General features: G+C 41.5%; 1 protein-coding gene across 2 annotated transcripts in view; it reads left to right on the forward strand.

Annotated features, from left to right (window-relative positions):
* Positions 1-15,076, forward strand: part of LOC110529331 (tumor necrosis factor alpha-induced protein 2) — a 30,038-nt gene extending 14,962 nt beyond the window's left edge. The window contains exons 3-12 of one of the 2 annotated variants that reach the window (XM_021611464.2): positions 1,482-2,169; positions 2,717-2,831; positions 3,859-3,981; positions 5,544-5,638; positions 6,256-6,348; positions 8,041-8,167; positions 10,294-10,419; positions 10,496-10,651; positions 12,434-12,555; positions 14,466-15,075. In XM_021611464.2, the coding sequence (XP_021467139.2) occupies positions 1,482-2,169; positions 2,717-2,831; positions 3,859-3,981; positions 5,544-5,638; positions 6,256-6,348; positions 8,041-8,167; positions 10,294-10,419; positions 10,496-10,651; positions 12,434-12,555; positions 14,466-14,682 (1,862 nt within the window). In that variant the 3' untranslated portion in view covers positions 14,683-15,075. Of the gene's footprint in view, positions 1-1,481; positions 2,170-2,716; positions 2,832-3,858; positions 3,982-5,543; positions 5,639-6,255; positions 6,349-8,040; positions 8,168-10,293; positions 10,420-10,495; positions 10,652-12,433; positions 12,556-14,465 lie in introns of both variants that reach the window. The other variant, XM_036984693.1, reaches the window with a different exon arrangement.
* Positions 15,077-15,698: the final 622 nt, after the last annotated feature.

A 15,698-nucleotide genomic window follows, 5' to 3' on the forward strand; every position in this document is an offset into this window, starting at 1 on the left:
CGTGGCGTTGGTGGATGGAGCGAGACATGATGTCCCAGAAGTGCTCAATTGGATTCAGGTCTGGGGAACGGGCGGGCCAGTCCAGAGCATCAATGCCTTCCTCTTGCAGGAACTGCTGACACACTCCAGCCACATGAGGTCTAGCATTGTCTTGCATTAGGAGGAACCCAGGGCCAACCGCACCAGCATATGGTCTCACAAGGGGTCTGAGGATCTCATCTCGGTACCTAATGGCAGTCAGGCTACCTCTGGCGAGCACATGGAGGGCTGTGCAGCCCCCCAAAGAAATGCCACCCCACACCATGACTGACCCACCGCCAAACCGGTCATGCTGGAGGATGTTGCAGGCAGCAGAACATTCTCCACCGCGTCTCCAGACTGTCACATGTGCTCAGTGTGAACCTGCTTTCATCTGTGAAGAGCACAGGGCGCCAGTGGCGAATTTTCCAATCTTGGTGTTCTCTGGCAAATGAAAAACGTCCTGCACGGTGTTGGGCTGTAAGCACAACCCCCACCTGTGGACGTCGGGCCCTCATACCACCCTCATGGAGTTTCTGACCGTTTGAGCAGACACATGCACATTTGTGACCTGCTGGAGGTCATTTTACAGGGCTCTGGCCGTGCTCCTCCTTGCACAAAGGCGGAGGTAGCGGTCCTGCTGCTGGGTTGTTGTCCTCCTACGGCCTCCTCCACGTCTCCTGATGTACTGGCCTGTCTCCTGGTAGTGCCTCCATGGTCTGGACACTACGCTGACAGACACAGCAAACCTTCTTGCCACAGCTCGCATTGATGTGCCATCCTGGATGAGCTGCACTACCTAAGCCACTTGTGTGGGTTGTAGACTCCGTCTCATGCTACCACTAGAGTGAACGCTCCGCCAACATTCAAAAGTGACCAAAACATCAGCCAGGAAGCATAGGAACTGAGAAGTGGTCTGTGGTCCCCACCTGCAGAACCACTCCTTTATTGGGGGTGTCTTGCTAATTGCCTATAATTTCCACCTGTTTTCTATACCATTTGCACAACAGCATGTGAAATTGATTGTCAATCAGTGTTGCTTCCTAAGTGGACAGTTTGATTTCACAGAAGTGTGATTGACTTGGAGTTAAATTGTTTTGTTTAAGTGTTCCCTTTATGTTTTTGAGCAGTGTATATATATATATATATATATATATATATATATATATATATATATATGTATATGTATATGTATATGTATATATATATGTATGTGTATATATATATGTATATGTATATGTATATGTATATATATATGTATGTGTATATATATATATATATATATATATATATATATATATATATATATATATATATATATATATATATATATATATATATATATATATATATATATATATATATGTATGTGTGTCTCCATTCATTGTCACGTACAGACTGCACTAAAATAACTCTTCAATCATTGTACTTGGTGGTCTGTGAATTTTTTTTTTTTTTTTCAGAGGTGATTATGGACTTTTTGGAGAACCTGAAGGAAAATCGCTTGGTGGAGGCTTGCCAGCAGTTGCTCTTGCGAGAGGATCAGCTCTTTGGCCAAGAAACCATGACAGTAGAGGGGTTGGTTCAGGTTTGCAACGAGGATGATAAAGACACGCTGCAAAAAGACTATGAAACCCTGCTGCTCCACTTATGGATGGCAGTTCACACCACCTTTAGTTCCACACCCTCAGGAGAACACCTAGAGATACTTCGGAGTGCGGTGGAAACCATAACGCTGCTGGAAGAGAAGGACCAGCAATGGGAAGGGCGGCCCGAGGGCAGCAGCGAGGCCCCCGTGTGGCGGCCACACCAGTGCCGGCTCATCCACGACACCCTGCTTAAAAAAATGGTGGATTCTCAAATGAGGAATGCGACAGTGGAGGAGGACAATATTAGCGTTAGCAGTGTGGACAACCTGTCAACGTCCATGAAAAGGGAGGTATGTAGGATGGGCAAGCGTCTGAAGGAGGACATTCTCAGGGTGGCCAGGGACATAAGGGACTGCTACCCCCCAGACTTTGACGTGTGCAACTTGTATGTGAGACTTTACCATCAGAAGTTCTCAGCAAGGTTAACAGAACTGGCCCGCTCTGGGCTCGATGTGGATGACTGTAACTACCTCCTCTGCTGGGTGAACAATTACTATCCAAAGTAAGTGGGAAATGGGAGGGCAGTTGCCCTGGATTATTAAAGGGCTTGTTAACACTCAGTGGAAGTGATAGGGGCAATTTTCTTTATAAAATGTCCAAATCACATTTAAGTAGGTCAAACCGCATATGTAGTTGATTTGAGTTGATTGGGCCATTACATTTAGAAAATTGCACAATTTCCCCTATCACTGCCATTGATTGTTAGCTAGCAGTGGCTAAAGTTAGCTGAAGTTTGTAGTGGCTGTTTAAAGAACTGAACCATGGATTATAGTTTCTCCAGACCCATAGACTATTTACATTATGATGAATCATTTAAGAAAGTTGTAAAATCCTGACCTTCCTCTTTTAAAAAAGGCTAGTTCCCCTTTTTAGAAAGTCTGCTAACATAAATGCTGCATATTTTGCGTAGCTGATAGCTGAAGTTTTTCTACATTATCCTCCTTCCTTGTACAGTCTTTGAGTGTTTCTGAGATGTCTCGTATGGTTTCTATCAATGACACGATGTCATTTACAACATGTTATATATACCATGTTTATATCTGTTTCAGTGACATCTTAAAACACAAAGACCTTGAGGGGCACATCAACATGGAGTCTTTGGGAACTCTTTTATCTGAGAAGGATCTCACAACATTGGAGGAGCAGTATCTACTACAAAAAGAGGTAAACAGGATGCCAGAAACAGCTAAATCTAATGAACAGGCTAAATCCATGTGTATACGTCTAGACCATCCTTTCAGAGTAACCTGGTCCCAGATCTGTTTGTGCTGTCTTGCCAACTCCTATGGTGTGTTAACGAACATACACTCTTAGAAAAAAAAAAGAATCATCAAATTCTTAAGCACTCTGAAAGTAGCCTGGTCCAAGATATTTGCGCTATCTTTCCAACCCCTACACTCTTAGAAAGAAAAAAAATTCCAAAAGGGTTTTTCAGCTCTCCCCATAGGATAACCCTTGAATAAACCTTTATGGCTGTAACGACAGATTTTCTCTTCTTCATCTGAAGAGGTGTAGCAAGGATCGGACCAAAACGCAGCGTGGTAAGTGTCCATGTTTTAATAGAAAAACTGAACACGACAGAATACAAAAATAACAAAGTGAAATTAAACGAAACAGTCCCGTGTGGCACAAACACTGACACAGGAAACAAACACCCACAAAACAGCAATGAAAACCAGGCTACCTAAATATGGTTCTCAATCAGGGACAACGATAAACAGCTGCCTCTGATTGAGGACCATATCAGGCCAAACACAGAAATAGAAAAACATGGAAACACAAAACATAGACTTCACGCCCTGACCATACTAAATAAAGACAAAACAAAGGAAATAAAGGTCAGAACGTGACAATGGCTCCAGGTAGAACCCTTTCCACAGAGGGTTCTACATGGAACCAAAAAGGGTTCTCCTATGAGAACAGCCGAAGAACCCTTTCGGAACCCTTTTTTCTAAGAGTGTGTACTTTCAGAGTAGCCTGGTCCCAGATCTGTTTGTGCTGTCTTGCCAACTGCTATGGTGTGTTAATAACCATAGGGCTTGGCAAGATAATACAAACATATCTGGGACCAGGCTACTTTCAGAGTGCTTTAGAATTGGAAATAATGTATTATTTTACAATGTTGTATACAATGTCTTTCAGAACTATAGTGTCAAACTTACAGACTTGTGATGACCTATGTCGATTTCAGAGTAAAGTCGGGACCTGGTTCTCCAAGGCTCTCAGTAAGGAGGAGGAGGGTTGGCTCAGTGGAAAGAGTCCAGAACTCATTGATGGGTACTGCTTCTGTCCTCTGGCCATTGACGTCATACAGGTTGAAACCTATTGGATTACTACTACTTCTTCTAGTACTTGTCTGTGTTCAGCCCTACTCTTTCTTTGACCTGAACATGTTCTTCTTCGTTTTCATACTACACATATGTAGCTTTTTCTCCCGCATGGTTTTATATAAGCTTCATATTAACATGTCAACCTTGACATAATTCTATTTAAACTGACATTACCCTCCAAAACCAAAGTTTGTCTGATATTTTCACACCTCAAAACAATGAGCACCATAAATCAGAAATATTTAATAAATGCACTGAATTTCATACATTTCTACTGTTGGGTTCTGAGAATATGAAAATATACTTATTCATGTCACTGATGGAGTGCTGAGGTTTAGAGGGGTTTTACATCAGAAGTTAATGGTTATCCGTAGGAGCCAGATGGCTTTGGAATGTGCTGGTTGGATGGGAGGAAGTCACACGATTGCTATAGGGGAGACGGGTGGACATCTGTGGATTAGGCAAATGAGAGGTTGAGGTCAGGTCAGATGCCCTTAAAGAAGAAATGATGGTTTATTACCCTATTACTTTGTCTTCCTGTCAAACCATAATAGATGTAAGGATTGGAGAGAAGGAGTTGTGCCTAAATTGGAGTATATATACTTGTGGTGCCAGCAGCTTACCAGCAGCTTACCAGCAGCATACCACCCTGCATACCACTGCTGGCTTGCTTCTGAAGCTAAGCAGGGTTGGTCCTGGTCAGTCCCTGGATGGGAGACCAGATGCTGCTGGAAGTGGTGTTGGAGGGCCGGTAGGAGGCACTCTTTCCTCTGGTCTAAAACATATCCCAATGCCCCAGGACAGTGATTGGGGATTGGGGGCCCTGTGTAGGGTGCCGTCTTTCGTATGGGATGTTAAAACGGGTGTCCTGACTCTCTGAGGTCATAAAAGATCCCATGGCACTTATCGTAAGAGTAGTGGTGTTAACCACGGTGTCCTGGCTAAATTCCCAATCTGGCCCTCAAACCATCACGGTTGCTGTAAATGAGAACGTGTTCTCAGTCAACTCACCTGGTAAAATAACGGAGAAATAAAATAAAGATTTGGTGGAAACATGTTTTGTCTGAATGCAGCGGTATTGGTCCTCTGGGCAGAATAATCTTGGTTAAGCTTTTCATAGTGTCTTGGTTAAGCTTTTCATAGTGTCTTGGTTCAGCTTTTCATAGTGTCTTGGTTCAGCTTTTCATAGTGTCTTGGTTAAGCTTTTCATAGTGTCTTGGTTAAGCTTTTCATAGTGTCTTGGTTAAGCTTTTCATAGAGTCTTGGTTAAGCTTTTCATAGTGTCTTGGTTAAGCTTTTCATAGTGTCTTGGTTAAGCTTTTCATAGTGTCTTGGTTAAGCTTTTCATAGTGTCTTGGTTAAGCTTTTCATAGTGTCCGTAGAGTTTTTTTACTCTGAGAATTAGAACCTAACACTACACTGAATTTCATACGTTTCTACACTGAATTGAGTTTTCATGGAATAAATCCCATCCCTGCTCTAAGCTATTTTGACTGTACAGGGTCAGGTTTTATGTGCTAATACTGTATGTTGTTCTGTTTACTAGGCTGTTGATGGGGCCATGAGAGAGGCCAGGACTATTCTGGGCAGTGAGGCTAAAGCCCAAAGAATCCTGCGTCAGCTGGACAGCTTCTTGATAAGGTAGTGTACCCATTCCTTATAGCCCTGGCCACTGGGTCGTGTTCCTTAGGCACCAAATGGACTGAAACAGAGAGTCTCTCTAACTGGACTTGTCCAATAAGTAATACTGATTTTCCTTTTCCATTGCAAAACATTTTGGTTATGTGCCTTAATGAACACATCCTGTCGTAGTTGAACGTTTGCTTTTCCATTGTGCTTCTTAACTTATTCACCAAGTTTCTATTGAAAACCAAATTAGTTTTTGCATTAAGTTTGAATGGTTTGGCTTAGGCCTGTCCACACTGAACGAAATAATATTTTACTGATGAACATGCACGTTGATATCCAGCATCATGCTCAAAGTCATTCAATTAGCTTACTGTGTTCTGGTTTCAAAGCCACACAGACAAATTGCGTAATTCTACATGGCCTCTTTTCCTGGGAGTTGGTAAGTCAACCTTGGTGTTCTATCTACACTGTCTTGTTGCAGACTGTCTTTGACCTGGTTTAGTTTATAATGGATATGTATGCTACAAATTAGTAATATGAACTGCATTGTTACTATTCAACATTTTACTGTCATGATAAAGAAGAACCTGGAGATGCCCGTTGACATTTTGTACAATGTATATTTGCAGCTATAAGAGCTCTCTTGAAGAATTTGTGAAGAGAACAGGGGAGAACACTCAGGCAGTCGTGAAAGCTAACCTGGTTAGCATCGAACAATTCAGGTAGGCTAACGACCGTTGTCCATTTCGCCAAGTCATTTGTTTCATGAATTTGCTTGGTATTTGAAGGGTAGCTAGCTACACACGAGCTTCATAACACATGTATAACCCTTACATAAAGCATTCATAAGCACTAAGTAGGCATTTCGTGAATGTTTTTTGTTTCTACAAATCCCCGATCTCATGAAACAGTCTTGATCTATATGCATGCCGTCTCACAATCTGAAGTTGTATCATTTGTTCTACTTATCTAGCTACTTGTAGACATTCTAGGAAAGGGAAAGGTCAGTTGTAACTGAATGCATTCAATTGAAAATGTGTCTTCCTCATTTAACCAGTGGTGGAAAAAGTACCCAATTATCATACTTGAGTAAAAGTAAAGATACCTTAATATAAAATGACTCAAGTAAAAGTAACCCAGTAAAATATTACTTTAGTAAAAGTCTAGAAGTATTTGGTTTTAAATATACTTAAGTATCAACAGTAAATTGAATTGCTAAAATATACTTAAGTATCAAAAGAAAAAGTATAAATCATTTCAAATTCTTTATGTTAAGCAAACCAGACGGCACAATTTTCATATATATATACTTTTACAGATAGCCAGGGACACACTCCAACACTCATTTACATTTACATCCGAAGCATTTGTGTTTAGTGAGTCCACCAGATCAGAGACAGTAGAGATCACCAGGGATGTTCAAGTGATAAATGCGTGAATTGGACCATTGTCCTGTCCTGCTAAGCATTAAAAAATATAACGAGTACTTTTGGATGCCAGGAGTAAATGTATGGAGTAAAAAGTACAGTATTCTCTTTGGGAATGTAGTGAAGTAAAAGTTGTTAAAAGTATATATAGTAAAGTACTGTGAGTGGACTTAGGTTGCTCTAAAGTGGAAAGGTGGAATAAACGAGTCGGGAGCAGGTTTTCTCACATTGAACAAAGTTCTCTATTGAGGTATTTTCTCTTCTCAAACACTCCCACACAATCAAGGATGATCTCACAAGGATATCACAAATCTTCTTCTTTACAGGAATAACGAACACAAGGTGAGTAACTTTTAACTATAACATAAATCACGGGTGTGTCTCTGCCTTATTAACTATCCGTTCGTGGAGAGCTCCTTTCGATTGGTGTTGCAGATCCCTGGTTGCCATTCCCAAGAGGTAGTTTGTCCTCTTCTTCTCCCTTTTCATCAGGTAAATCCTCCCCTTTGGAGAATCAACCACCCTGTTTTTCCTCCAGTTCCTCCGGTTCTTGTAGGTGGAAGAAAATAGGTGATTAGTACCGTCAGCTGTGCTTCACTGCCTCTGATCACCTTTACTCACGTGCTGGGCTGGGCTACTATCTGTGGGGCCAGCTTGTCCCCTGGTGCTCCTTTTGGGTACAGATATCTCCAAAAACTACTTAAGTAGTACTTTAAAGTATTTTTACTTAAGTACTTTACACCACTACACTTAACCCAACCCCTGTGAGGGGCTGCCTTAATCGACATCCACGTCATCGGCGCCCGGGGGAACAGTGGGTTAACTGCCTTGCTCAGGGGCAGAACGACAGATTTTTACCTTGTCGGCTCGATGATTGAAAGTACCTTTGAACTGTCCATTGTCATTCTATCCCTCCAATCCTCCCAACCTCTTATTTGACTTCATAAATCCAACATTGATGTCATGACATCGGTTCCTCCTTTACAGAGACTTCATAGTGGGAAGAGAGGAGTCAATCCCAGAAGAGATCAGGACAAGCTGTATGTCCACATTGGCAGACCTGAGAGACTGTGGCTACGGATACTTCACCGGCCCCATACATGAGGAGCTCAGGGTAGGCTACATGTGACAGCAGAGACACCAAGCATAATACTCTAGCAATACTCCAATGTACAACATTACATCTGCACTGTTAATTTGGTTAACTTTTGGCATCTAGTTCAAAATCCCAGACAGCCTTTCTCAAATTAGATGATTTTGTTAAACAGTTAAACAGCCTCTGGATAGCACCATAGTTAAAATAAAATACATCTTAAAAACAGTTTACTGTCCTTATGCATGCATTCATATGCCATTATAACAGCTATATAACACATAACATTTGTCATAAGCTGTCGTAAGTAATGTTCAAGACTTATGAGTCACAGCATGAGATGTTATGAAACCGATTATAATGGGTGTTTATAAATGACTGTTCATCCTGTTGTCATGCTCTAATGTCAACTGTTAATAACAACTACTATTATACAGTCTTCTTGACAACTTATGTCATATGTTATTACATGCTACATTAGATTCTACATACCAGATGTAATAACAGGATGTTGTGTAATTTACCACCCTCTGTGTATATAGAATGTCTTATGCCCTGTGAGATTCTGGGTTAAACTTGGAACATTGTAATAATCAGAAGTATAGTATCTGAGGAGTGATAGAGACTGTTTTTTTTTACATCAGAAGTTAATGGTTATCTGTAGGAGCCAGATGGCTTTGGAATGTGTTCTGTGGACGGGAGGAAGTCACAGGATTGCTATAGGGGATACAGGTGGCGGTCTTTGGATTAGGCATCAAGAGGGGTTGAGGTCAGATCCCCTTAAGGAAGAAATGATGGTTTATTACCCAATCACTTCGTCTTCCTGTCGAACCATAAAAGATGTAAGGGTTGGAGAGAAGGAGTTGTGCCTAAACTGGAGTATATATACTAGTGGTGGTGGAAACATGTTTTGTCTGAATGCAGCTGTACTGATCCTCTGGGCAGAATAAACGTGGTTAAGCTTTTCATAGTGTCTTGGTTAAGCTTTTCATAGTGTCTTGGTTCAGCTTTTCATAGTGTCTTGGTTCAGCTTTTCATAGTGTCTTGGTTCAGCTTTTCATAGTGTCTTAGTTAAGCTTTTCATAGTGTCTTGGTTCAGCTTTTCATAGTGTCCGTAGAGTTATTTTCTCTGAGAAGTAGAACCTAACAGCCCCTATAGAGTGTGCATAGATGCCTTAAGTAAAGTGACCTTCATTTGAAGTGTTATTTAACTGTTATGAAAGTGCTTATACCACAGGATGAGTTGAGAGTATCACGAAACTTTACCATTCAAAAGGATCTCCAAGAAACATGGTCAAATGGGAGCACAGATGTAATTTTTTTATTTATTTTAAAAAGGACCCATTATAATGCCAACAACTTGCCCCCAAAAAAACAACAACATTGAAACGAAATGGAAGCAAATAGAATTTGACAACAAAATCAACACTGCTGGGGAACAACAGGATTTGTGAAGGCTGTGAAAAAAGGCAAGATGTACAGGCTACAGTAACAATGACAGCTATAGTATTTAAAAATGGCTAGATAATCAGGTACTAAGAAGCTAGATAGTTGATGCTAGCAATCTGTTAGCACTAGCTAGCTAGCTAACTTCACTAACTACAGGTGGAATAAAAAAAAGTACTGTCAGCAGACGGCTCGTAGCTGGTCTGCGCTTTTCTGCCACAATGGGCTCCACTGCAGTGCCTGAGATGTCAGGATGTCTACAGTAGGCACACAGGAGATTCAGTGAGGGCTGATTCTTCTCTGCACCCGAAACAAGTCTGGTGGTGCTTTCATTGAGGCCCCGTGTAACAGCAGAGGGGTGTCGACTCTGCCCCGGTGTTAAGGGTGGAGACCTTGGAGCGGGCAGCTGGGTGGTGGTCTTGCCCTGTGTCGAGTCACTCCCTGAGAGCAGTGGACATCGCCATTCAAACCGGTCCAGTATCCTGTCAATGGACTCCCCTAAATTTCTATCAAAATGGGTCAAAGATCCTCTGGGTCATTTCCAGGCAGAAACCAAGTGGTGCTCATTCCTACGATTTTATGAAATAACAGAAATAAAAAAAAATGCTAATGAGTCTGTGCCTCTGCAGCATTTTCTGACCACTGGTATCAACTGCTTCAAGGTCAGATATTGACCTCTCCATGACTTCCCGTATCCTCAGGTGCAGTACCATAGGCTGTGGACGCAGGCCTGGTTTACTGGGGGTCAGATGGTACTGGATGAAATTCTGGGGACACTGGAAAGACACATGCAGCAATTCACAGACCTCAAACCCATCTGTGTGGAGGTACGTTTACACTCACACACACATTGACCTTACACACATAGTAACATTACACACATATGGACATTTGTGTGTGTAGGAGCTGCTGGGCCGGCTCCACATGGAGATGATGGTGGAGTATGTGAAGAGGATGATGAAGAGGAAGATGAGGCTGAAGGACAAGGAGCAGCAGGAGGCAGCAGCCACATTACTGGCTGAAGACAGCAGCAAACTGAGCACCTACTTTATTGAAGCGGTAAGCACCGAAGACACACACACACACACACACACACACCTCATATTGCAATTAATATAGCTTGAGCGTGTGTCTACACAAACATATGAAAGTAATAGCATTGTTCTTGCTCTGACCCACAAACTACTCAAACACTTCAAAGCTTTGACTTTCTATGTACTGTATTGTTCTTCATCATCACTTTCACTTCCTTTAGTCTCTGGCCATTCTGCATTCCTTTCTAAGGTCTTCCTCCTGCTCTACAATGTGTCTGCTCTATTTCTTCTCCTCCTTTCTAATTTGCATGTCCTCTGCCTGTTTCTCCTTCTCTTTATTTCTCTTCTCATTCTCTGTCCTCTTCCATTCTCTTCTCATGTCTTTCCATCTCTTTTTCTCTCCTCCGGAAATATGCACTTGCTCTCTCGCCCTCCAATATTTTTCTCACCCTCCAAACCTTCTGTTCTTTTTCATTCCGTCTCTTTTTTTCCACTATGTCCTCCAGCCTTCTCTTTTCTCCTCTCATTCGGTCTCCATCTCTCTGCTCGCTCATGTTTCTGTTTTTTTTCTTTCCCCAGTCTCTCATTCCCCTTTTCTCAACCTTTCTCTCCTTCCCTCTTCATGCCTTTCACGAGGAGCTTGATCTTGCGCTACACTTCCCTCATCACCTCTCTGTCAGCACCTTCCTCAACCTTTCTCTCCATCCCTCTTCATGCCTTTCACAAGGAGCTTGATCTACACTTCCATCATCACCTGTCTGTCAGCACCTTCCTCAACCTTTCTCTCCATCCCTCTTCATGCCTTTCACGAGGAGCTTGATCTACACTTCCCTCATCACCTGTCTGTCAGCACCTTCCTCAACCTTTCTCTCCATCCCTCTTCATGCCTTTCACGAGGATCTTGATCGTGAGCTACACTTCCCTCATCACCTGTCTGTCAGCACCTTCCTCGAGCTTTCTCTCTCGCTGCTCTGTAGCAGGCCAACCTCGTCACTCCATCCCTCCATAATGAATGTTCTGTAAGATATAGGCTATCTATAAAATAAAGAATATGAGTGTTAGCAAGCCTATGTATTTCTAACACAAGATGATAACAAATGTATTCAACTTCTTTCAGAAAAACTTTTGGAGTACTTTAAATGAAATGATGGGCAGAAAGATAAATTCAACTCCGATCTTTCATTGAATCAGATGGCTTAGTCATCACAAAACCATTTGATGTTGCAACTGTAATTATTTTAATGCTGATGATTCAACCATAAACGCATCAGCAACCACAGCTAATGAAGTCACTGAAACCCTTAACAAAGAGTTGCAGTCGTTTTTGGAAATAGGTGGTCAGTAATAAACTGGTCCTGAACATCTCCACAACTAAGAGCATTGTATTTGGTACAAATCATTCCCTATAGACCTCAGCTGAATCTGGTAATGAGTGATGTGGCTGTTGAACAAGTTGAGGATACTAATTTACTTGGCGTTACCTTAGATTGTAAACTGTTTTGGTCAAAACATATAGATTCAGTGGTTGTAAAGATGGAGGTCTGTCAACTTTTCAGAGAAATAAGCTTTTATTGTATGTTTGGAACATTTAAGGGATCTTTCATTTCAGCTCATGAAACATGGGACCAACACTTTACATGTTGCGTTCATATTTTTGTTCAGTGGAGTATCAAATCAAATCCAACTTTATTTAAAGTGAATGTAAACATCTCAATGCAGTTAATTAGACATTTTAATGCCATAATACAGTAAATGAAAGACATTACATTTGAAAGTATGCATAATCTTACCTATCCACTGTCCACAGGGGTCCAAAATATGCTGGCTGAGTGAGGTCCTCCCTAAAATGGCAGAGGTGGTCAGACTGCAGGACCCAGGAAGCATCCAGCTGGAGATCGTCACCCTGGCTAGGGACTTCCCAGACCTTAGGTGAGACAGACAGACAGCCCCTCCACAGGCTGAAGACATAGATGGAGAGTTTACATTCACATAATCACAGAACCCCAGTCACATGACCTGGTACCAGTGTTGTAGTCGAGTCACTAAATCTCAAGGTCAAGTCCCAAGTCCCCTGTGCTCGAGTACCTATGGCTAAATCTGAGTCGAGTCCAAGTCCGAGTCACCAATGGTCTATGGCTGAAATCCGACTCCCAGTGCTCAAGTCTGAGTCACTGGGTCGGAGTTTTGAAGTTCGACATGGTTCTGGTCTTCTCCTCTATATTTCTGATACATATTTGACATGGATCTGGTCTTCTCCTCTATATTTCTGATACATATTTGACATGGATCTGGTCTTCTCCTCTATATTTCTGATACATATTTGACATGGTTCTGGTCTTCTCCTCTATATTTCTGATACATATTTGACATGGTTCTGGTCTTCTCCTCTATATTTCTGATACATATTTGACATGGATCTGGTCTTCTCCTCTATATTTCTGATACATATTTGACATGGATCTGGTCTTCTCCTCTATATTTCTGATACATATTTGACATGGTTCTGGTCTTCTCCTCTATATTTCTGATACATATTTGACATGGATCTGGTCTTCTCCTCTATATTTCTGATACATATTTGACATGGATCTGGTCTTCTCCTCTATATTTCTGATACATATTTGACATGGATCTGGTCTTCTCCTCTATATTTCTGATACATATTTGACATGGTTCTGGTCTTCTCCTCTATATTTCTGATGCACTTTGCACCATCTGCTGAAATAAATGTTTGAAAAGCAAAACAAATGATTCAGGGTTTGTTTAGACATATTTGGTATCTTGGTAGCTGAAGTATTTTGCTTGCTCGTACTGCTGGCTTGCTGGCTCTGTGCTTATCTATTGCTAGATTGGCGCCACTATTGATTTGGCTCGGGACATGGTAGATTAGATCTGCCCAGCTACAACTAGTGGCGGGTTTGCAGAAAGATTTTCATGTGAGCGTTGAAGTAACGCAAAGATTTTCCTCCTGTTGCCCAATGGTCATAATTTCTTGCAATATACAGTAGCCTATGAAACAAGGTAATTCATACACAGGCTCACACATATTTTATTTTTTATATAAATGTTCCAATAGTTATGTCAAATCAATCATGATGTTTTCAGGGGATTTAACCTTTATTTAACTAGGCAAGTCAGGATGAATGGTCTCTAGATGAAATTGTCTCCTATCAGATTGACCAGGGCCCGGTTTCCTGAGAGCAGTGGAATTTAGGCCGAACATGGATCTTGCAACAGGACAATGATCCAAAACACACAAGCAAAGCTATAACAGAATGGCTCAAAAAGAAGAAGTGGAGGGTTATGGAATGGCTGAGTTCAAAGCCAAGATCTCAATCCTGTCGAAATGCTGTTGGGGGACTTGAAGCGGGCCGTGAATGCAAGAAATCCCTTGAACATGACATAGTTGAAACAGTACTGTAAAGAAGAGTGGGAAAAAATTCCTCCCAGTCAGTATAAGAGACTGATAGACTGTTACAAGAAACGACTGCATTAAGTTATTTCAGCCAAAGGGGGCAACACCAGCTATTGAAGCTAGGGGTGCACTACGGAATTGCATTTTTATTTTTTAACTTTTTTAACTTTTTGATCAATAAATTATTACAAAGTATAATCTTAAAGTTTAATTTGTTAAATTAGGTTACCTTCATCTGTCAACAGTGTTGAAGTGAAGATTACATATTCATCTGTCCAAATATTTACAAAAAAAAGACCACTTTCCAGGGGTTGTGCTTGCTGTTTCACATGGCTGCATGTTGATGAACTATAATGGACTAAAATTGAGTGTTTTGAACTTTGATGACTGTGGGTTTTTTTTGTTGCTCTTCCACCTTTCTCAGTTGGAGACATATTTCGGCTCTGCTTTCCCTCAAAGCCAACCTATCCATTGCTGATGTCCGCAGCATCAAAGAGAGCCTGGTAGAGAACCGGCCCACGGTCACCACCTGCAATACCATCCCACCATTCTTCTCCAAGGTCCCAGCGGGCAGAACTTGGAACATGTGCAGGCCAGCGTGCATCTGTTATGGAAGAAGGGGGTATTCAAGCCAGGATTAGACATTGGGCTATCTACCCATTTTGTCGCTCCTCTCGAATGGCTACAATGATACTGTATGCACATTCACTTTGCAAGTCTACTCTTGTGTAGGTGAGTGTACAAGTGGAAGGGGATAGATGTCTATGTGTGGGTGGGGACATGTGCATCCCACAATTGTGATTAAATAATATCTGCTTGCCTAAATGTTGATTCTCTATTAGCGGTTCCTTTGTCAAAGGTCGCTATCCTTTTGGAGGAAGTTCTATCAATCTAATGTAAAAGGAATTAAGGCATTAGATAAAATATATATACAGCGCCTTCGGAAAGTATTCAGACCCCTTGACTTTTTACATCTTCTACATTTTGTTAAGTTACATTACATTTTTTCCTCATCACACACAATACCCTATAATGACAAAACGGAAACAGGTTCAGACATTTTTTCCTCATCACACACAATACCCTATAATGACAAAACGGAAACAGGTTCAGACATTTTTTCCTCATCACACACAATACCCTATAATGACAAAATGAAAACAGGTTCAGACATTTTTGCAAATGTATTAAAAATAAAAAATAGAAATAGCTTATTTACATAAGTATTCAGACCCTTTGCTATGAGACTCAAAATTGAGCTCAGGTGCATCCTTTTTCCATTGATCATCCTTGAGATGTTTCTACAACTTGATTGGAGTCCACCTGTGGTAAATTCAATTGATTTGACATGATTTGGAAAGGCACACACTTGTCTATATAAAGGTGCCCCAGTTGACAGTGCATGTCAGAGCAAAAACCAAGCCATGAGGTCCAAGCAATTGTTGGTAGAGCTCCGAGACTGTGTCGAGGCACAGATCTGGGGAAGGGTACCAAAAACATTCTGCAGCATTGAAGGTCCCCCAACAACACAGTGGCCATGATTCTTAAATTGAAGAAGTTTGAAACCACCAAGACTTCCTAGAGCTGCCCCCTGCCAAACTGAGCAATCAGGGGAGAAGGGCCTTGGTCTGGGAGGTGACCAAGAACCCGATGGTCA

Source organism: Oncorhynchus mykiss, chromosome 8, assembly GCF_013265735.2.
Source record: "Oncorhynchus mykiss isolate Arlee chromosome 8, USDA_OmykA_1.1, whole genome shotgun sequence".
Lineage (NCBI taxonomy): Eukaryota > Metazoa > Chordata > Actinopteri > Salmoniformes > Salmonidae > Oncorhynchus > Oncorhynchus mykiss.